General features: G+C 40.9%; 1 protein-coding gene across 1 annotated transcript; it reads left to right on the forward strand.

The window, feature by feature from the left end:
- Positions 1–94: 94 nt before the first annotated feature.
- Positions 95–18,429, forward strand: CHMP4C (charged multivesicular body protein 4C). The gene is made up of 5 exons (XM_040546172.1): positions 95–290; positions 8,396–8,573; positions 9,487–9,601; positions 12,996–13,104; positions 15,345–18,429. The coding sequence occupies exons 1-5, from the start codon at positions 95–97 to the stop codon at positions 15,407–15,409; spliced, it is 663 nt and encodes a 220-aa protein (XP_040402106.1). The 3' UTR covers positions 15,410–18,429.
- Positions 18,430–23,883: the final 5,454 nt, after the last annotated feature.

Consider the following 23,883-nt stretch of genomic DNA (forward strand, 5'->3'; position numbering starts at 1 on the left):
CCGCCCCGCCCCGTCGCCAGGTGCGGAGCTCCGGAAGCGCCGCGGCGGCAGCGGGGAGCCCCGGTCCTCCCCGACCCGACCCGAGGCCGCCGAGATGAGCAAGATCTCCAAGTTCTTCAAGGGGGGCGGCTCTGCGGCCCACAAGGGCCGCGGGGGGCCCACGCCGCAGGAGGCCCTGGCCCGGCTGCGGGAGACGGAGGAGATGCTGAGCAAGAAGCAGCAGTACCTGGAGACGCGCATCGAGAGGGAGCTGGAGGCGGCCCGGCAGCACGGCACCAAGAACAAGCGAGGTGAGGGAGCCCCGGGAGAGGGGAGCCTCTCTGCTGGCCTGAGAGCCCGGGTTGTGCCCTTCAGGAGAGACCTTGGTGGCTTACGAGGCTTTAAATCGTGGGTGTCACGGGCATCTATTAGTGCCTGATGCACTGTGGATGTGTTATGGCAGGCTGATAACAGGACTCTTTACTTGTAACTAACTTCAGGTCTGCGGTTCGCTGTGCGATGCTTGTGTCTGTGCTTTGCACCGCACTCGCCGCAGGTGCCAGCTGGATAAATGGTGCTGCAAGGTGCTGTTCGGCACAGCAAGGGGAGCACAGCGGGGATGCTGAGCGCTGGTAGTGTGGATAAGTGGGAAATTGAGGCACGCGAGGATCTCGTGTAAATTCGTGGTGGTATTCACGTTATCCCCACTGGGAGAGCTGGAGAATGGACTGCTGGCAACTGAGGACCACAGTGAATAAATGTTTTGGCTCAAGTTACATGTGATAAAACTGAAAAACAAAGGTTCAGAGTATTTGTAGTTGCTGCTGGTCCTGTGCTTCTGAGGAGAGGGTACTAAGGGATAATAAGGTTTGGATCTTGCTTACACCAATATTGTCATCTCTGGGAAGCAAATGATTGAAACTGCAGGTAGGCAGTGTCTTAGGGACATACAGGCCTTTGCGAAGCAGGATAATTACTTCCTAAAGTCACCTGGAATCCTGTTTGTCTGCTCTGAGATTTATTGTCCCTTGAATGCTTCAAAACAGAGGCAAAATGTTTTGAATTCAAGATTCACAATGTAACAAGAAACTAGCTCCTTCATGCCTTCTTTCTATTGCCGGATACTTTAAGAAAGTTAATGGCATGTAATTTAGAGCTTGTGAGGAGCTGCACTTTAAAGGTGTTCCGGTTAGCCCTTTAAGGTATTTGTGATACTTTAGCATAGATACTTACTAATCATTAGCAAAAAGCATTTAGTTAGGATTTAAAAACATCAGTAGGGACTTTAAGGCACAAACAGTCCGAGGGAGTAAAGCCAGTTCAGCAACCGACCCAGTCTGCAGCACGTGAGCTGTCGGGTTGTCACGTTTTGGGTTGTCGTGGCCCCAAACTCCTTACTTCTCTGGCTTCAGCTCAAGCGTCTCTTGTTCCTTTGTGCAGGCACTGGCACTTGTGAGCTGGCCCAGCGATTTAGATCAGGGAGGTGACGCAGCTGCAGCTCTACTGCAGGACTAAGTGACCGGATGGCTCCCAGAGCTGGGTCACCCTGCAGTTGCACGAGTGGCGGGCTGACTCAAGAGATCAGGCTCCTTCTGGTGTTTGTAGCAACTCCTACCAAGGTCCAGACACGCTACTGTAGAACTTGATGCCAAGTCTGCCCTTCAGGCTGGTGTTGCTGCAGGAAGAAGCAGTGTTTCCTGCCTCATTCCTGCCCCATGCTACTCCCTTCTGTTGACAGAGCTCCCTGAAGGGTGTGTTCTAGAAAGCTGAGATGCAGAGTTAAAATGGCTTGGTTTTTCAGCTACGTTATTTTTACCCAGAGTAGGTTAAGTTTCTCTGGCTCCACAGCTGCCAAAGAGCTTGGACACCTGTGAAGGTGCAGAGGCTGCAATGAGGACCCATTACTGGGAGAAGGTGGATCTGCTTTAGGATTCCCCTTTAACCTGGCTGGCCTATGCTGGTTCCAGGTGTTAGCCTATCACCTTGTGCTTCAAGCATGCAGCATTTGACACGTGACGTTTTTCGCCCAGGTGTTTGTGTCCACTGCTATGCTCAGTATGCAATACCCCTAGTTTTATCTATATAGCGTTTTGCAGAGTTGTGCTACAAACTGGATCGTTGGGCTGATTGTGGTTAAAAATAACTCCCTTTTTTTTTTCCTTTCTTGTCATTTGCACAGTGACCTACAGTTAAGGACAGTAAAGAGACAGCAAGGCAATAAGTACAGAGTGGGAATTTTTTAATGAAAAAATTGGCTTTAACGCCAAAACTGGATGATGAAACTACAATCATGAGAAACAAGAGAAACTCACCTTGCCATGCTGAAATGATTGAATTTGGCAGGCTAGTGAGTGAGCTTAATTCCCCAAGGATACCCCTCATTTGATACGACATTTGTGCTAGTTTAATCACTGTTGATTAATGTATTAGCAGCTTTACCATACTGTAGTTCTGAAGAAAGCTGTACTAGCCTTAAGTAGCATTATGTAAACATACATGCAAATGAGAGAATAAAAGTTTTAACTTACACTGCTTTGTTAAAACAAATATTTCAAAAGGACCTGGTGGTTAATCTTTGATATGTTCTTTCCATAATTGCATCTGTGGAGAAGCTTGTGGAACCTAAAATGGGAGTGTCTGGGACAGAACAGGATGTATCCAGGTATAGAAAATGCACCAAATTAGTATGATCTCATTTGATTTTTAGGCGCATGAGTGTGAGTCAGTTACACTGACACAAGTGAAATTATCTTCAAGGACTAGCAAGTTTTCATGAGCTCAAATGATTCTTGGATGGGTTCATGTGACATCAGAAGACTTGACTTAAAGCCGTAACACATTAGCTATGCAAGTACACATGAAACATCACTTAAATATCTTTGGCTCCTCCTTTGTGGAGTGTGCATCTCTGTAGTTCCTGTGCCTAATTTGAAATTAGCTATGCTTTGGGGGTGATACATTTCCAGTATTCCCTATTAATATTTTACGGTAGCTAGACTACCTCAGGATTTTCTGAAGAGTGATTTGTGTTGGAATTCCCCTTTCAGAGGTTATACCATGATAAGCAGTATTTTTTTTTTTATATCTCTTGCTGTATTTTTTGGGGTATCTCTTGATTGATTTTGTCAAGTGCATAGCTGCTAACTCCAGCAGCAAATTGGCCTTTCATCTTCACTACTGTGAAGGTCGTGCAGGAAACCTTAAAAGACAAAGTGATCCCAAATATCAAAATTGATGAGGCTTGAAGCAAGAAACTGGGGCTAGTGCTAGGTAGATGCAGGCTCTTATGTTTTCTTTGTGCTTCTACAGAACACCATATCCAGGTTAGTAATGACAATAGCAGGTTTCTTTATGGCTGTGGGTTAGGACAATAGCCATTACAATGCAGATCACCATGTAGAGAAGTGTTTTCATCCAAAACTTCCCACCTTCATGGTGGTCATTCACTTAGCATGTGGAAGGGTACTGCCTCCACATGCTGACTGAACAATGACCATAGTGGCTCTTTGCTTATTTGTTTAAAGCAAGTTTATCAGCAATGCTGCATTTATGGGTAAGCACAAAGTACAAGAAAATATTACTACAGGGTAGTCCTGGGAAATGTTTTTCCTCTGTTCTTCAAAAGCTGCCTTATTTTTATTTCTTACTCTCTCCTACAATAATCCCTATGCTTTTGAATCTTCCTTCCCGTCCCATCTCACACCCCATACACACACACTAAGCCTTTGATTCCTAGTTTGCTGTGTGAGAACTCTGTTTAAAAGGAAATAAAGGAAATGGGTTTCCTGAAGTGCATCTGTGCTTGTGAAAATAGCATAAATGTGCATGTTGTCTCAGCCTGGCATCTTTCACAGATCCTAAAAAAAAAAAAAAAAAAAAAAAACGCTAAATGAAGAGAAATTAGAAGTAAGTTAAAAGAAGCCATAGTTTTTGTTTGTTTGTTTTTCCCATCCAGAGTAGGAATAAAGCTTAACCATGGAGAGCCACATAATACTACTGAGGACAAAACCTATGCAAAAAGTTGGGATAACAGTAGGTTTTCGCAAGTAGGTGCTGTAAGTATGCTGTGTGGTGCATTTGGGCAGGGTTGGTGTAGCCATGTAGCATTCCTTTTCAATGAGCTAGTTGTACCCAGAACATTACTGAAACTAAAGAGTGATGCAGTAGTTGCATGGTGACACAGACAGGGCTGTCATCCCTGTAGCGGGGTGTGTGACAGGTAGGGACTGAAGGCAGGGAGATATGGGGAAGCCTTTAAGCACATCTTTGTTCTGTGAATTACAGCCATTGTTCTCTGCTCTTCTTGATCGCATTTAAAGTGTCTTGCTGCCAGCCGGAATGGTTAAAATGAGTCAAGAGCATCGTTATTAATGAATTACTGCCTCAGTTTTAACTGTATATGCCTTCCCCCACGAGTTTTTAAGGATTATGAATGCTGATAATGTAAGGTGGTATGATTTTTGTGGCCTCAGCAGCATTTCTTCTGGTTGTTGCTAGTGTGAGATCAGATTCTGTAATCCGTCAGTCCTTTACAGGGACTGAAGGAGAGGTTTTGTGAACTGTATCCAAGGATGAGATCCAGTATTTTCAGTGATGTTATGTCTTCTGAATACGTAACCAGTTTTTCCCTGGGAATTTTAAGGTCTGTTGGATAACATTCTTATTTCTACTTCATAATATGAGATGAGCAATTCCTGTGCTGATAGATAGTGGTGGTGGTGGGCTTGACAGGTAAAGGTGTTAATTATCACTGTGCTTTCTCATTTTATTCTGATCTGTCATGAGACCGTGATGAAGGTGCCCAACTCTTTCTGTCACTATTTTTGTTCTTTGTTTTAGAAACCTGGATATTCAGTGTGGTCAGAATTACTATTGCCATTGCCGGAAATGGCCAGGATTGGTCATTTCTCCTTCCTTACTAAAGCATAAGTATAGTGGTGACTCTGGAAATGTGTTTGTATGTTAATAACAGTGGTTCTTTAATACATGTGCTTAAACTGACATCATAGTCTACTGTTGTTCCAGCCGCTTAACTTGAAGATAAAATAAAAATTCAGTTTAAAAACAGTGGCTCCTAATCTATGAGCTCTATCCTGCTTGCTGGAGTTGGAAGTAGAGCACAAGAAAAGTGCTAAAGCTCAAGCAATTGCTGACTGCTCAATTATGAAATACAGGAGTTGAATCTGCTTCTTTGTAGCACAACGTTGGGAATGTCTGAGATGACTTGTTTTCCTGGGGAAGACCTCTACCTCTTCTTGGTTAAATGGGTATTCCTCTTGCTTCCTCAGACTCTGCCCCTGCTTAGACTCTTCCTACCTGGGCTGTCTTCCTTTTCTGAAATCTTGGAAATGGGCATGCCTTCTTTCAGTGCCATTCTTAGACCTTCAGTGAAGTAAGTTGATGTTCTCCCCTCAGTTTTTTTTCTTTTTTTTTTTTTAATAATATGCTGTCTTTCAGTGTGGTTATTCTGTGATAGCTTTTCTGTAGCATTTAGATGTAGTTCTTCTGAGAATTGGCACACACTTTAAAATGAGTGTATACACAGTAGAAAAGCACTTATTATTAATGAAATTCACTTTGATTCTGTACAACAACAAAAAAAGCAGACTGCAAGTAACAAGGAAATTCTCCTTTCTCACCTGTGGGAGCTATGATTGCAATAGACTGTGCAAGGAAAGGGATTCCTTTAATATAAATGAAAAAATCATATAAGATATTCCTACACCACACTATACTTTGCTTGATAAGAAAGGAGTATGAATTGATTTGCTATCAAGTGCTTTGTTCTACAAGTCACTGGTAAAACTCAAGAGAACTAAGTAAAATGATGTGGCAGTACAATAATTAGGAAAAGCTGTTTATGAATAGGGGAAGTCTCATAGTTGACCTTCTTCTGAGGTTTCTTAATTTGGGTGTGGTTTAATTAAATATTTATACAGGAACCTTCAGGATTTTGAAAACAACTGCTGTGCATGTAACTGAGGAAGTCCATTTTCTCTTTGAGCAGTTGATAAGAACAGCACCATCACAGAGCCCCATTCCTGAAAAAGACTGGCTGGAAATATTTTTCCATGGTAGCTGTTTCTTTCAGTTGAAGCCTTTCTGCACCACCCAGTTAGAGTTCCTCTGTCCACAGGGTGTTGCAGTCCTCTCTGGTACAGCCACTCTTATGCAAATTCAGAACATTAAGTTTACCTGGAATATCTGGCCTAATCTAAGAATACAGGATCAAATTTTGATTGAATTGAAGCTGAGGAAGGAAGTGTCTGGTGTCATAACAGTACCAATAATAACCATATATAAGGAGGGAAGATAAGTAGGTAGAAAGACTATTTGGGATTAAGTCAAATTGATATACTTTGGAATTGCCACAACAATTAGAATTTTTACATTTGCCATTTGCATGACTTCATCTGGGGTTCAGGCATATTTTCATAGTTTAAATGTTCACAGAATCATAGAATGCTTTTGGTTGGAAGGGACCTTAAAGACCACCTACTTCCAACCCCCTGCCATGGGCAGGGACACCTCCCACCAGACCAGGTTGCCCAAAGCCCCACCCAGCCTGGCCTTGAGCACCTCCAGGGATGGGGCATCCACAGCTTCTGGGCAGCCTGTGCCAGGGCCTCACCACCCTCTGAGTGAAGAATTTCCTCCTTATATCTAATCTAAGCCTACCCTCTTTTAGTATAAATCCACTCCCCCTTGTCCTATCACTGCACTCCCTGACACAGAGTCCCTCCCCAGCTTTCCTGTAGGCCCCCTTTAGGCACTGGAAGACCGCTGTAAGGTCTCCCCAGAGCCTTCTCTTCTCCAGGCTGGACGACCCCAACTCCTTCAGCCTATCTTCACAGGAGAGGTGCTCCAGCCCTCTGAGCATCTTTGTGGTCCTCCCCTGGACTCACTCTAACAGGTTGCGGTTGGCTTTCTCAGCTGAAAGCATGCACTGCTGGCTCATGTTCAGTTTTTCATCAACCGATACCCCCAGGTCCTTCTCCTCAGGGCTGCTCTCAGTCCACTCACTGCCCAGACTGTATTTGGTGCTTAGGACTGCAAATCTTGAGAGCATGCCCCAAAAGCTCGGAAAACGTTCAATTTGAATACCGTTTTATCTATTGGGGTTGTGGTTTGCTGTCACTACAGGTGTTAAAGACATTCTGTATTTCAAAGTCTCTGTGAATATCTGTCCTTGTGTGACTAATGAGCAGCAACTGTGACCTTATTGATTCAAACACTTGTCAGAAAAGCAGTCAGTATTTTAGTATGTAGCTACACACTGTAAGTCAGTGCCCCTCTTTGGAGGGATCCTAGCTTCATTTGGAAACCCTATTGTCTAGATTCAGTGTTACTGCATTTGGGTAATCGTTTAAACAGGACACCCACAGTAATTGCTGCTATCTGTTTTTCAAGTATGGGGGGCTGCAGTTGCTTCCTGGCTCTGAACCTGATTAAAAAATTAAAGCAAGAGATAGGAAGAAAGATTCAGGTATTAATTAGCATTGAAAAAACAATGGGTTAACTCAGTCTCTCTTTTTCTTTTTTTTTTTTTTTTTTTTTTATTGCCTGGCACGTGTACAGTTTGGAAAGAACAGAGGTCAGGAAATACTTGTGGCAAGATTGTGTGTTCCACACACAGAGACCGAGTGAAAGCCTTTCTCCTTCTGCTTGTCACATGCATTTATGCTGGTAATGATTTACTCTGGGCAAAGTATTCTGCTTATAACTTATCAAATACAAAACAGTAATCTCGCTGATTTACAGAGGTAATCAAGAGTTGCTACATTTTATTGTGGCCCTTTACAAAGGCTATGTATCTTCTATATATTTTCAAGTTCTAAGGATTAAAGATCATGCTCCTCAGTGACTGTTATGGAAAATACAACTGAAAGCCAGAGGAGTCCTTCCTCTGATCTAACCCACCTGCGAGGTTAGGTCATTTGGGCTTTCCATTATACTTGACACTCTGCTGCTGCAACAAAACTTAGAAAGCAGTATTCATGGAGATGTGGTCATCATGACAGATCTTCTTGCTCTGTCTTTCTTAGTTTTTACTCAGGTTTTGCAACCTCTTCCTTTGATTCTCTCTCACGTCCTCCTTTCTGATTTCTCTTTGATGTTTTTCTTTTCCTTTCCCGTCTTCCCTGTTTTGCCCATGTGCACAGGATGGAATTCAAGATCTCCTGTAGTGGAGGAAGAAGCTGCTCTTCCCTGTGGTGCTAAAAGGAGTTAATCTAAACGAGGTTCCCTGTTCATGCAAACTGCATGTTGGTGGTCTGGTGTGGTCAAAGTTTGCCTTTCTACTAGTAAGGTAGGAGGGTGAGAATTATAACTTCTCCAGGTTGTATTGTTAATGAAGTACTTGTACTTGTGTTTTGCTATGAAAATACACAGTGTACTGTGCTCCTCTGCATTACAGCTGCCTTACAAGCACTGAAGAGGAAAAAGAGATATGAGAAACAATTGAATCAAATTGATGGGACGCTCTCAACCATCGAGTTCCAGAGAGAGGCGCTGGAAAATTCACACACAAACACAGAAGTGCTCAGGAATATGGGTTATGCTGCACAAGCTATGAAGAAAGTACATGAAAATATGTAAGTCCTTTCTACTAGCTTTCAAGATGAGCTTGGCAGTAGCTTTTAAACTATTTCATTGCTATGTACCAAGTCAGCCAGTTTTGACTTCATTTTGGTTCAGGCATTTAATGTCAGGAATGCTATTGGTGCTGTAATGTTGTATTTGGCAGAAAAATACCTTTTCTTAACAGCAAGTCTAGAAGGAAGTCCAACTACCTTAGGAGATCCAGCTGGTACCAGTTTTTATTAAATCTGCCTTGGCTTCTGCCCTCAATTTTTACAGAAGAAAACTTAGTTGAGGAAACTGTGTACTTCTTCAAAATCCATAAGCTAGACTGTGATTCAAAGTACTAACTGGACTTGAATAAAAGGGAAGGTAATTTTTTTGCGTGAGTGTATTATTTTTATATGTCCTATATTGTTTCATGGGGCATTTTCCTGCCTGAATAAACAGAGTTAAATCAGAAAGGTTGTTCTGGCAGAAGTAAACAGGAATTGAAACAATACTGTAGTTAACAATAAGGGGAAGCATTTAAATGGGGTCCTGTTAAGCTCCCCCTAGTTCTGATGAATGCTTAACATCAGAAAAGATCCATCTAACAAAGATGCTGACCTTGGGAAGGAGATATGGTCTGCCTAGAGAATGTGACTGTTGGCCGATGGATCTGTGAGAAGCACAGAGGTGGGGAGAGGGACAGGCTGCTGCATTATGACTTTTGTTATAATCCCAAAGTGGAAGAAATTGGAGTGGCTAAAACATACAGAAGCTTGCCAGGAAATATTAAGGTTTAGGTAGGGGAAATTATTCCATGTGAGTTCTATCACTTAAACATCCATGGGCTTAAAATAAAATAGGGTCTGTTCAGCTGTTTCTGAGCCTCTTCTGTAGGATTTGATTTACGTACCTTTAAAAACTTTGTTATTTTGCCAGGGACTTGAACAAAATTGATGATTTGATGCAAGATATCACTGACCAGCAAAATGTTGCTCAGGAAATTTCAGAAGCTATCTCAAACCGAGCTGGATTTGGTGATGAGTTTGATGAGGTTAGTACTTTACTAAAGACTGGGAGTTTTGACTATAAAATAGTTATTTTGTGGTGCAGTGGCTTGTTCCAGAGATTGCAATTTCACATCCTCACCTTTTGAGAAATCATTGTTCTAGCTTACCGTATCTAGCACATTTTATATTTATTTATATATTTATAAAAAAAAAAAAGAATTAAATATATAAAATGAAAATGAGGGGTTTAGCTGTATTCCTGTAGTTAGTATTCTCAATTGTAGTATTTTCCATTGTACCATGGAAGGAGGTCACTAAAGCATATAATTTGTACTTCTCCAAAGGGGCACTGCAACATATAATTTGTTGTACTCAAAATAGGCATAGTGATATTCCTTTCACTACACTGTGAACTGGCTACCATTCACAATTTTGAATATATGGGCCAAATTTAAGGGGTTTTATTTTGTGCTTGGAGATGCTGGTCCTTTCATTATTTTCCAAATTTTCCACAGAAATAAATTAATGAGGTAGAAATAATTGCTGTTAGAAGCAACAAGAATTCTGTCCTCAAACACTTTTCTTCTGAAAACCTCTCAAAAAAGGTATCTAGGACCTTCTGGAAACTTGTTGCAGTAGCTTTCATCCAATATTGCTGGACTTGATTTTGTGTATCTAAGGAGGACATAGTGTTCAAGGGCAGAGTACATGCAAAGAGACTTTATATGAGTATACGAGACTGTACATCCTACAGTCTGTGGGATGCAGAGCTGAGGTTCAAACCCACTATCACAAACAGTTTGGTTTTGTATTTTAACTGTGTGTTAAAATGACCAAGCGCTAGGAATCATATGAATAATGCCTTAAAGAATCAAACAGTTCCCACCCTTCCCAATTAATTTATTCTTACATACCCAAATGGACAATAGAGAAAAATACATATGCTATATATTTGTGCTTGATTAATATTTTGCCTTTTCATTCACAAGTTATCCTTTGGAGTTTTTGAAAATAGTAGTGATTCTTTGTATTTTTCTCCCTATTATCTGCTTTTCTATTTTTGTACTTTGAATGAAAATCAACTTTTCAAGAAACATTTAATCAATACTGATATAAGGAATGGGATTTATCTGGTATAAACTGGTCTTCAGACAACTGAAAAAACATACTGCCATCCTGAACAGTGTCACTTTCTTTTCATCCATGCTTAACTTATTGAGTCTAGACTCAGTAATGATGTTGCAGATTGACCTGAAAGTTTCTAAGAGATGCTTGTTTGTCCAAGTTAACGGACGTGTTTCCTGTTCTGGGAAAATAAGCCACTGTCACATGGGCTATCACTGTACCAGCACCTACTTTTGCATGAGAGCCTAATAGTTACCGTACTTGTTCAGTCATTGGGAAGCCTGGATTGCATACCACTTCAGTTTAAGAGTGCCAGAATTTGTGACTTAATCCCTAGTTTTTGAGGTCACTTGTGTTGGAGGAGGATGCTTAGTTTTTATTTATTTTGAAGAATTTTTTGACCACGCACTTGATTGCCTCTTTACATGTGTGCCATGGGTGTAAGGAGGTCATTGAAACATGTAATTTATACTGCTCAAAACAGACATGTAAACACGGGGTTCTTTCTCCCTGGGATGACACGGTATATGTAAGGAAGAATGAAAAAAAAAAAAAAAAAAAAAAAAAAAAAGCTCCAACCTACCTAAGTAGGATGCTCTTGGGTGAATCCTTGCCTGGAGACATGTTTTCTGATACTCAGATGTGAAATACACACATTCCAGTGGGTGAAGTCTAGACCCTGAGAGTTTTGATCCTCTCCACATGGTATTTGCCCTCTGCTTCCTTTTTGGCCTAAGTTCAAGAGGAGAAAGGGGATTATTTATTGTAGCTACTACAATACTCCACAGCCTAGTTGTACAGCAGTTCCTGAGTTATGGGAAACACAAGTTAGATCTATGCTTGAGGAGGAGGAGAACTTAAAACTTGAGTCTCCCACTTTGAGAACTAATGTTCTAGCCATTGTATCACTATGTTAAAGACCATGGCCACTGTTTATTCCGCTATTCCATCTCTCTCTCTCTCTCCCTCTCTCTATATTTTTTATTTTTTAATTTATTTTTTTTATTTAATAAAGAGCCTGTCATGGCCGATACTACCTCCTTGATATTTTATGTATTCAGCAGAGGCTGCTGAGGCTTAATTTGGTGTTGGAAAGGGTTAGATGGTTGTCTAGAGGTCTTCAGGAATACTTGTTTCCATTGACTACAACAGCTTGGACACTACCTTCTGAAGATGATATTCACACCACTGACTGAAGTACTTAAAGTACAGATACCTTTGCACCTAACTAAATGCGTTAGACAGCCATGGGGCCCCACCCTGCACGTCTCTGAGAGAGCTGCCATCGATTGAACATCTTCAGGTGCAGACCTGATGCTGAAATTTTTAGATGATATTCTAGAGCTTGCATTGTGAACTAGGTCAGACTTGTGAACTGTAGCCTTTTTTGGCCTTGTATATATAAAAGAAAAACTTAGGTAGGCCTGTGCTGGCTACATAATCATCATTTTAACGTCTACATTGGTGATAAGCAAGGTATAAATGGGTAGGCAAAGCCCATTTTGAACCCTAGATCTCACTTTGTTCCAGCCACTCTTTTGCCCAGCCACATTTGCCCAACAGCGGTTCTTTCTGAACCATTTTATCAATGTGGCAAAGATCTATTTCTCTATACTGTGATTGATATTTAGCTTCCTTTCTTTGGGAAACTCCGACTAAGGAATAAGTCCTTGGCTTTTTAAAAAATGTAAAGCATTTTTATTTTTAGTATTATACAATGAGATTTGATCGTATGTCCAAGTTAGCTTCTGCAGCTAAAAGCCCAAGAGTGTTACGTGCTTCAAGAGTGAGTAACAGGGCTCACGAGATCAGTGCTGCTTTGAAATTAGATGTAATCCAGGACTTAGTGTGATAGAGCTGAAGCACAACACTTAATGACAGTCTGTCTTATACCCAGTGGAAGTTGTATGGTTTTTAAAATGGGAGAAGTCACACACTATAATTAGAATCTGCTTAAAATGTACAGACTTTAGATTTGGAAAAAAAATGATGAAGGCAGTTGGACTTTTTCCTCTGTTTGATTTTGACATGAATACTAACTACACTGGCATTTTTCTTTCTAATTTTATTCCTTGTCCTGTTTCTAGCTTTCATTGTCCTTGTTTAAACTTTCGGTTAAGTTTTACTGTTTTTCCCCACAGTTGGTGAAAATTATACTTGCAATATGCTGACTTTTGATATGACTGACTTCTAACTTTGTTTTCAAGCATGAGCTGTTATTTCAGTAAAGCTTTGCTTTATAGTGGTTACAAGTGCTCTTGACTCAAATTGCTGTCAGGACAATGAATTTATTAACATTTTCCTTGAATTTAGGATGAGTTGATGGCAGAATTAGAAGAACTGGAGCAAGAAGAAATGAACAAGAGAATGGCAGATGTCAGACTGCCAAGTGTTCCATCCACCTCGCTACCTTCTCGCCCTGGTAAACTGCTTACTTTCCATTTCAAGTTTCTCTTTACTAAGCCATGCTGTGAGAAGGAGGAGGGGAAGAATGAATCATAGATATGTATTTAGCTCTTTTAATTTTTAAAGCATTATAGAATTCTTATCCTAATTTTTGCATATGTGTATTATAAAAAGCAAAGTGGAATTCGAATTTGCTGTATGAAAGTATTTAGGACCAAATTTTCTGTAGATTAGAGGAAGCAAATTCAGGGGGCTTGAACTTTCATGTACTGTGATGTGGATCAGATAGGTCGCTGGGGAATGGGGAGATCTTTTTTGTCTTCTGGCAATTTAAATCCTCAGTCTTTTTTAATTAGAGCCTGACCTAGATTCAAAATGTTTGCATGAGGAAGTTTCAGCTTTATAGAGTAGTAATTTGATACTTGCCACTGGTATTTTAAGTAGAGATGAATGAGGTAGCAGGAAGTACAAATTTAAAGAAATACTGTCTGTCATTCCTTTTCTTTCTATAGAACAGACATTCCTGGCATTAAGCAGTAGTCTTGATTTGCTGTAGTTCTGCCCTGTTTGTTTTGAATTAAGCCAGAGACAGTCAACTTTTAACTCTGTCTCTCACTGTGTCCCTGTTGCTCTTTATCAACTGAAAGACTTGCTGTATACGGATGCTTGTAAAAAGAGTATAAATATTTGGTGGCAAGGATAGCACGCACGCAGCATGAGCTCCGTGGTGCATTCTGCTGCAGAACAGGTTACCTAGATCAGCTCATCCTGAAGACTTTTATGCGTGTTTTGGCAGTCAACACTTAAATCCCTGAGAAGCAGTTTAAAATGTTCAAACTGGGACCGTGGCCTCATCTACTTATGTAAACTGTAGAATAGCTAGTAAAAAGTGGATTTAGGAAAACTCAGTGCAAATTGCAGTCTGGGCACTTACGGCTTGTTCATGCATTCTTTTCCAGAGCCAGCTGTGCCAGCTGACATTTTTATTAAACCCAGGCCATCTCCGTGTGCTTCTCACTATCTCAGATTTGCTACCTCATCTCTCTATATGACTGCTTCAGGCAAAATTAGTTAGCTACGTTTACGCAGTTTAAGGCCTTGTAAAACTGGCTAATCTTTTCTGTAACTGTATGCTTACAGAACACAGAAATGACAAAATATGAACAGTTAATGGTTCTGTAATGCTTCTAATCGGACATGCACGTTAATCTCCTGATTTTAGAGATGGGGAAAACTGAGGTGGAACAAGGCACAAATGACCTTCTCCAGCTGCACAGTAAGCCAGTGGCACTTGCAGAGTAGGGACTGGACCCAGGGTCTCCCATGTCCTTCTCCCATCTTTAGCCCCAAGAAGTGGTACTCCATCTCCCTGGAGATGGTGGTTCCCAGCAGTGGGGCTGCCACAGGCAGGAGCCAACTGGCTGCTGTAAAACATACACACAAGGGTGGTGCCACCCAGTAACGCAAATCCTGACGCACACAGCACAAAGCTGGGGAGAGCCAAAGGCTGAACCTGGGCAGTAGGGCATGTAGTTTGTAGGTTGCTGAATGAAGGCTGTTTATATGAGGTTTTAGTTCAAGTAACATGAAGATGTGCGATAGGAGATTTGGATTAAAAAAAAAAAAGTGAGAAAGCATGTGTGGGACCTAGAACGGAGCTGGGCATTGCTGCTGTTGTGACCATAGCAGTTATCTGAGTAGTCACAGATACTACCCGAGCAATGTAAGTTCAGGACTTTTTTCCCTTTTAATAAATGGTAACTCTTGTTAAAATGTGTTGATTCTATGTTGAGACTGGACCTGCACGTGCAGAACCCTTCGGCACTATTTGGAAAGGTAGCAGGATGCACAGCTGGCAAGGGGCAGGTCATTCATGCCTGCTTGAATGAATCACAGAATTGTAGCGGTTGGAAGGGACCTGGATGTGAGAGAACTGGCGATGTTGTGGTGTGTGCTTACTCTCTGTGTACAGGTTAAATAAATTTTCTGTGGGAGTCTTTCAGTAGGAGGTAAATCAGGCCTATAATTGTTAACATCAGGGTTATGTGTGAGCTAACGGTGGGAGCTAACGGTAGTCACAGTGAGCTAACGGTAGTCACAGCATCATCACTATGTTACCTACATTTAGCTTGCTACTCAGTAAAGTGACTTGAGATCTTCAAACTGAGCACTATACAAGTCCTAATGTTAACAAATAAAATGTTTCTGTTTCTGCTGCTATTAGTTGATGATTATTGTTAATCTCTTTCTGTGCAGCATCAACCAGGAAGAGAGCGGAGGATGAAGATGATATGAAACATCTAGCTGCCTGGGCTTCATAAGAGCATGGTGCTTTTATGGCATGGAACATTACAGTAAAGATGCAAAGAGCTATAATGCTGTTGTTAATTTGTAATAGTTACAAATTTAGTGTGGTTGTGTTTCATACGGACTTTTTTTAATGGCCAATCTTGCTAAAAGTGTGACTTCCATATTTCAAAATTAGTTTAAACACAAACAAAAATAATAGTTGCCAAAACCTCCATAGTGTTTTTTTTCTTTCTTTTTTTTTTTTTTTCAGTGTAGGCCAGAGATTTGTTTTGCTGTCAGTATCAGGTTTTATTATGTTACGTCTTGTGGTTTTGGTGAGACCTGTGCCTCACTTGTGCACAAAACTGGATGCATCGTTGAAATGAAAAAGTTAAATAATTGGTCAAAGCCCTATCCTTAGAGGGTCCAAAACAGCTTTATATGCGTCCTTTGCACCCAAGAGCTAACGGCCATTCATTTGGGCATGGAGATTTATCCAGTTTGCCTGGAGCACCTTGTGGTGTCCTAGATATTAAGCGGAGACTCTTCTGTAGATCTTCTGAAGTGCGATAATTTATTAATTTTCTGTTATTGTTTTAACTTTGGCAACACTATCCTATGCACATGTATATGGTCTACTTGAATCATGTGTCAAACTATTTCCAACTTGGTTAAATAACAGCTTTGCTATGACAATGACTATGATTTTATAGATCCCTGACAAACAAAATTGATTTCCACTAACCCTGTCAAAAAGCCAGAAGAGATCTAGCCTTTCTGTCTTCCACCATGACTTTCTGGGGTGAGTCTTTACTTTGTATGAAAATACCCATTCTCAAAGGAATTAATAACACAATTTTTAATTTTGCATTTTCAAAATAATTTTCATTTCTGAGCATTTGGTTTCTGAGTGGAAACTATCAATGTGTTGTCTTTGAAATGCCTTTTTAGCTCTGTTTAAAAGCTGATTCTAAATTATTTGTAAATTTGTAATATTATTGTCCAACTGATGGCTTTTTAGCTTAAGGAACAAATGCCACTGAGTGCTGAACTACTATATGTAGGGAGAAATCACTGTTCACATATAAAAAAAAAAAATGATATGCTGCTTTGTACAAAGAAATTTTATTAAGTAAGACTTAAGCTCTATGCTAGTAGCTTGCTATAAATCACAAGGATGTAGTAAAACACTGGAGTTCCAAGGAAAGTGGGAAGCAGAGTCACATTGATCTTAATTTCTTATTTTCAAATTAATTTATATATATATGATTGAACCACTTGGGGAATGATGGGAGACTTGGTTTCTGTAGATCTACAGCATCAGAAGACTGATCTGTGGGGCTTTAGCCTGTGATTTGCTGGGTGTTCATAGCCTACAATAGGCTCTAGCCTATTGTATTTTAGGTTAAGCATAAGCTAATGTGTGTTTATGGACATGGTATTCTCGTGTGCTCAGCCTGTTGAGTTGAGTTCTGTGAATGAAACACAAAATTTACTAGCACATTGTAAAACTTTCAGGACTTCATTCTTTGTAGTGGAATTGCTTTTTGTTTACATCTATTTGAAAGAAGAACTAAGCCTTGTCACTTGTGGAGAAAAAAAGTTTCTGATTCTACTACGGAGTTTGGGGGTACCAGGAAAATTATCCCTTTCTGTTGGGAGTCAAGTAAAAACTGGAAGTATTCCATTTTTGTTTAAAACAAAAATTAAAGCACTTCCTTAAATTTGAAAATGTATTTTGAATTCTCAGTAGGAAACCAAACACTAACAAAATGTCATTCAGTTTTAATGCTTACTGAAATTCAGGATAAGATGCCAGCTGAAAACTTCCTTGATGGGCATATTTAATAAAATAATAAATATTCAGAGTTATCTAGAATCAATTCCCTAGTCCTGTTGGCTGAAATCCCATTCTCAAGGTTGAAGCAGTGTATACAATTCTGAATTTGGTACAGAAAGTGTTAGTATACACTGATTTAGCAAGTCTGCAAGGCTGACTGGCAGTGTACTTCTGGACACATCTTGTATTTCTTAATGTAAGTCCACGCCAACATAGTCCTGTGCTTAGCTCTGGAAAACTGTATTATAGCATCTGTTCTTGGTCGCATTAGTAGTTTTCCAATGCTTAGCGTACTTAAAGGGTTCTATAGCCTAACCAAAATAGGTGTCTAGGCTTCCATTTTAAAGTGATTTTTTCAGTCTGCTCTGGAAAATGTGTACCTGCAGGATTTTATGCAAGAACTTTCCATGTGAACATCCTGCAGGGGAGAAGAAATTCTAGGGAAGGCCTTCTCCTTTGCAAACGAGTGTCAGACTGCTAACCTCTGGCAGTGTTTTGGCCACATGTTGATCCTTCTGCTTATTGACTTCGGACCAGGCACTTAAAGAACAAAGTTTGTGGAGGATGAGGAATAAAAAACATGGTCATTCAGGTGAGCTTCTCTAAAAGCTGGCATGTAGTGGCTGCTGATTCTGGAGGACAGTCACATACCAGTTCACGGGCTAGGACGTGTCTGGTCTAACCTTCATGGTGAAGCTATTCTCAGAAATACTGTAGTCATGTACACAAATCAAAATACAGTATAAACCCCCAAAACTGGAGTGTTTCTTGTATTTGTTTGAGAGACAGTAGATGACTGATTTTCTTCAAAAGCAAAGGAGTTTTAGGGATTTAATTCAGCTGAGGAGGTGGCTCTTTCCTGTGTAAATTCAGATGAAGCTGTGACAAATGCTTCTTTCATTTTTTGAACATATGTCTCTCTTCATGCCAAGATGGTATTTGTTTAGCACATAAGCAGACTAGAGTGAATAGTGTCAATGTGTTATTGTAAATGCAATTAACTACTAACTCAAACACATTTTACAAGAGGACTGTGGAAGCAGATGGTGTACTGTAGCTGACTTTATTTCCTGATTCTTATTTATTTTGAGAATGTTTTCTTCTCTTAACAGGCTTGGGCATTTTAAACCTGGATAGCTTTACAAAGGGGAAATATTAAATAAAGAATAAAAATTAACATATACATATCCTGTAAATAAACATTTTTCATCACACTTGTGCTACCTGTATTATTTTCCTATTAGGGAAAACTTTACATGCTCTTCTTACACCATCATTAGGATGCAGTACTCTCTTTAGCGAGTGCAAAGATTGTTGGAAACACTTTTTGATGTATTAGTCTTTCAACACCAGCTTAGAATTCAATAATTCTTCAAAGGTAATCTGGCTTTAATTTAGAAAAAAAAGGGGGGGGGGAGAGAGGATAGAAAGCAGAGTGTATGCAACAGTGTTTGAGCTTCATTCATTTGCACACAGCATTTGTGTTACAAGAGATTATTTTATTTCAGTGTGTCCAAAAATTCTACTTTTTTTTCCTTTGCAAAAGATCTCTTCAACGTTTCAGAATTGTGTATTTCTCGTTTTCTAGATCTCAGTTAAAAGGTGAAAGGGTTGAGTCTTTGTAAAAAGAAAAAATACTATAGGAAATGATGAATTTAAGTAAATAAAATGTTTTATTTTCTTATGAATATGAGAATCTCCTTTAAACTAAGTGCGTGTACAGTATCTTGCATTTCATGTATACACCTGTACACACGTACATATAAAGTGTTGGTGCAGTACTTAAGACCATTGCTCATTATCTGGTCTGGAAAGATTTCCATTGCTTGGGCAGCTGATCATGTCAGTTTGTAAAGCGTAAGGCTTCATCATGTAATACCAAGGAATTGCTCAGTATGTACGCATGCCCCATGTGTGTATAGCCATCAGGAGAGAAGGACGTAGGCATGTATAGGGAATAGATTACTAAAGAGCAGGGACTAGTTTAGACATCTGAAGTAATGCTAAGTATCACAAGTCTAATCTCACGTAGCTGTCATATTTTCTCACATCTGTCCCGATTGCAGAGACTTGCAAAGGCTGCCAATGCAGCACTGTTCAGTCTGGTGTATATTGCAGGCAAAACCTGCCTAGTTCATGTGATTTAAATCAAATTGGGATCTGAGTGATTTACTGGCTTATCAACAAGTAAGTAACTGGCAATTCATGATACACTTGGGACCGGTGCTGGCAGTGCAACAGATAAACTAGGTTTTACCAGAAGTCTCCTGGTAATCTCTTTGCTGCTGTCTAATCCAGTTGATGGTTGTCTTTGCTTTACCAAGATGAGTTTGGGGCAAACACCCTCTCACCCCACCCTTACCCCTGCTGTGCTATCTGACCTGGTGCTGCCCCAGCCCAATTTGAGGCTGTGCCCTGCTGGCGACCCCACAGCTGGCCTTCTCAAAGAGCAGCCACCGGCCTCTCCTACATTTTAGTGGATTTTAACGTGTTTAAACTGAGGAGCTGAGCTTTGTGAGCAAGTAAATATAAGAAAACCAGTGGAGGTGTAATCGTTCTGAGCTAGAGGTCTGTTCCCACACAGGTGACAGATCTCGATACCTCTCACTAGTATGACATCAGCTTGCAAAAAAATAAAATGTACACTTCATATACATCTATACAAAGATATATACATCATATTCTGTATATACCCAGGCATATGTGTATATTTGGGTTGGACTCAGCACACCAAAGGGCACAGCCGCTGAAGGAGCCGCAGTCGGCCGGGCCTGCCCCTGTGCCGCCCATGGCAGGCGCCGAGCTGCGCCTCAGCGGCCTCCAGGCGGAGCTCTGGGCTCGGCGTTCAGCGAGACGCCACCGAAGGCTCAAAGGCTGCGAGTCTCACACAAGACCCGGCTTCAGGCTTTCTTATTGCTCGTAGTGGAAGGAAAAAGGCCTGCTAGAAAGTGATGCTTGAAAAGGAGACACCGCCTCCTCCTCCCCCCCCGCCCATTTCTACCCCCCCCCCCCCCCCCCCCAGTTCGGCAGATTGGCCCCACCTTCAAAACTGGCTACTCAGTAGAGCTGGACTGGGTTTGGGCTCTTTGACCACTAGGAACGAATTCTGCAGTTTGAAATCTAGTTCTAGTGCAAGAACTATGTGCAATTAAGGTCATTTACAGGCTTCTCCAGAAAAAGCTTCTCTAGGCTTAAAGAAGTATTGCTATGTCCTGGGGCATCTTAAGTATTCCAATTCAGGTACCACAGGAGTAGCTGAAGTAGGGCACTACACAACATTCATCCTGAAGGATTATAATAGTCTGGAAAGAGGAACTCATAATAGGAGAATACCAACAAGGAGAATAAATCATACATATAGTGCTTTAATTCTTTCACTGTGCATTACAAGCGTACTTTTTACACTATATCCGCAAGAGTTTGAGAGAACAAGCCCTTCATCTGCAACAAAAGGCTGTTGGAGTGTCTTGCTGTCATGGTTTAACCCAGCAGGCAGCTAAGCGCCACACAGCCATTCACTCACTGCCTCCCAGTGAGATGGGGGAGAGAATCATGGAAACAGTAAAACTTGTGGGTTGAGATAAAGACAGTTTAATAGGACAACAAAGGAAAGGAAAATAATAATAATTATGATAAGGGAATATACAGAACAACTGATGCACAGTGCAATTGCTTACCACCCGCTGACTGATGCCCAGCCAGACCCCAAGCAGTGGGCCTCATCCCCAGCCAACCTTCCCCCCCCATTGTTCAGCATGTCACCATATGTTATGGGACAGCCCTATGGCCCAGCTGGGGTCAGCTGCCCTGGCTGTGTCCCCTCCCAGCTCCTCGTGCACCCCCAGCCTCCTCCCTGGCAGGGTGCTGTGAGAAGCCAAACAGTCCTTTGGACTGTGTAAGCGCTGCTCAGCAACAATTAAAACATTGGGGTGTTATCAGCATTATTCTCATCCTAAATCCAAAACAGCACCATACCAGCTACTAGGAAGAAAATTAACTCTATCCCAGACAAAACCAAGGCACTTAACTAAGGTAGGAATCATGGCTGTTGCAAATTTGGTGGCAAGAGCAGGTAGCTCGGGGCTCCTCAGCAATGCTCTGAAACCACCACCCTGTTTACTTTAATCCCTGTGCTTGACTTTCTTCAGTAGTATTATGAAGGCAAAGAGTTAGAGTGCTCCAAAAAATGATGCCGTTGGTTTAGGTCATTTCCTGTAATACAAACAAAGGAGACCATGTATGGATGACCTAGTTAAATGGGTTGTGTTATTAATGACTTTCCTATGGCTGTAATAACACTTCAAAAGTTAATAGCTGAATGTAGGTAGCAGAGATCACCTCATATTTCATGGGTTAAAACCTTCAGCTCCCAATGCCTTGGAAGCTCTGCCAGAAAACAAAACAAAACAAAACCCACCACCATCAACAATCAAACAAAAAAACACATCTAATTGAATAAGCTTCCTGAGCTGGGAGAAACAATCCTACTTTGTGGACTGAGAAATTCTAGAAAATGTTGGTAATATGGGATTAGCTTGACTGTGGATCTTATCTCTGTGTTGTATCAGATACTTGCGGCTGAACACAAAGGGTTTTGTTTCACAAAAGACAGGAGAAAAAAATGATGGGGGAAAATGATAAGTAGTCAGGACATTAATTTATGTAAACTGAGAATCTGTCTAGAGCACATATTGTGTCTGAGTAAACTGAAATCTGAGCCAACATTTGCTTCACCAGAGGCAGAACAGAGAAGTCCCTTTGTTGAGAGAAGAGATCTTGCGCTCTGACCTTTGGAATATCATGAGTCTTTTGTAACTCGTCATTTGGGAAGTGAATATATTGGCCTTGTCATGGATTTCTAGATGCAGAACTGAAACATTCGCGGGGCACACAGACGGTGACTCCAGCATCCCAGGAGCAAAAGATAAAAGTAGTCATTTGCACATGCTGTCTTTCTCAAGTTAACTAACACCAAGATTGAACTTATTTTTTTTTGTTAATACTCCTCCTTAACACATCAGCTTGCCATTAATTTTGCAACACTCACCTTATTTTTTTAATTGCTCGTTTAAGTAGGGATGATTAAGCTGGATCTCACTGGTGACTGAAAAAGAAATGATTACCACAAGAGGCTTGCTTATCTGGGCCCTACTTGCACATGCAAGCGGAAACACCACCTCTATAGACACCGTCACCATTTTACTGATTGTCTGGTTTTGATTTTTCTTTCAAAAGATTACACACAATGACACAGTTTTCTCATCTGCTTGTTACCATGGAAGTTATTATCCCCTTACTCAACTCAAAGAAGAATTGCATAATGGTTTAATCAAGTTAACATTACCCTACAAGCTAAGTTTTCTATATTAACACATCAACACACACAAAAAATAAACTCAGGGCAAGACTCTCTCTAAATGTACAGAGTAACTGCCATAATAAGGCAGATTCCTTACCTGATGCCTCTGCTTATGTCTGTAACAAAAGTATAGGTACTACAGAATGAGGGAGCCGTTCCCATCATGAGCTATCCAGTAAGACGGTTATTAAAACCACTGAGGTCTTCTAGGGAAGAGTCACAGGAAATCTGAAAACAAAGATTCTGTAGGACGTTTGCCATATAGTGCAGATCCTTCCTAAACTGCATTGTTAAATTTACTTATTTATTGTCAAACATGCAAAGCTGCGATGAGATCTTGAAAGGTCAATGTGCAACCTTCTCCCATTAGGCACTTGCTAGATGAGCAATACCTGACAGAACAACATTAATTGCAAACCAAATGACCGAGAAGCACTTCATAGTCATCCTCAATATTTCCATAAAACAGCTGCGATTTCTTCTAGATGAAAGCTTCTAGATGAAAGGCATTAATTCCCAGGGGATTCAGAGAGCAGAGGCTTCTTTCTCCACCACATTAAAGCAAATTCCCTAGCGTCCTGTTTAATGTGATGGAAGAAAAGAGTATTATAAAATCTAGAACAGGCTAATAATTTACGATCTGGGATATTTAGATTTACTTGAAATTCAGTCAAGACATCCCAAGACACAGTTCCTGTATACAGACAGTAGACTCACCAGATCAGCGAATCATCTAATTTTAACCTGCTGACAGGTCTACGGGATCAGCAGTAACACGAGGACAACACCAACTGGCTTACTATGCAATTAGAGTGAATCATGTAATTGCTTTCTTCCTCATTTTCAAAGTAGAGGTAATACAATACCTCCCAGATACAGAGCTGGGACAAATTCCTGTTTTGGAGATCACTTTGATGACTCTTGAGTCACAGGAGTGCTGAGCATGAAACAATGAGCATTGAAGATCTCCATGAAGATTTTAAAATGGGCAAAAGGGTAAAGGCCTCCTTGAAGATTGTGCTGAAAAACATGAAAACAGCTCAAAATACTACTCCTGAAGGCTCAACAACAGCTTGTGCAGAACCTGCCAAACTTTCAACATAGCTGAGACTCAGCCAGCACTGGGAGTTGAGCCCAGAGTCCCATTTATTAGGCCAGTGCTTTCATCAGGTGAGCCACGGCACAGGTGAAACCCACCCTGACGGTTTCTGCACTGAGGGGGTGAATTTCTTCTCTGATGTTACAATAACCCGCGTTGGAAGGGAGCCACAAGGGCCATTGAGTTACCCATTCTCAAAGTTCAAACA

Source organism: Cygnus olor, chromosome 2, assembly GCF_009769625.2.
Source record: "Cygnus olor isolate bCygOlo1 chromosome 2, bCygOlo1.pri.v2, whole genome shotgun sequence".
NCBI classification, from domain to species: domain Eukaryota; kingdom Metazoa; phylum Chordata; class Aves; order Anseriformes; family Anatidae; genus Cygnus; species Cygnus olor.

Bases quoted from the DNA above. Each gene is read 5' to 3' on its own strand.
- CHMP4C (XM_040546172.1), top strand. From the start codon at position 95: ATGAGCAAGATCTCCAAGTTCTTCAAGGGGGGCGGCTCTGCGGCCCAC. The intron at 8,574-9,486 runs GTAAGTCCTTTC...TTATTTTGCCAG, and splicing joins AAGAAAGTACATGAAAATAT to GGACTTGAACAAAATTGATG. The intron at 9,602-12,995 runs GTTAGTACTTTA...CCTTGAATTTAG, and splicing joins TTGGTGATGAGTTTGATGAG to GATGAGTTGATGGCAGAATT.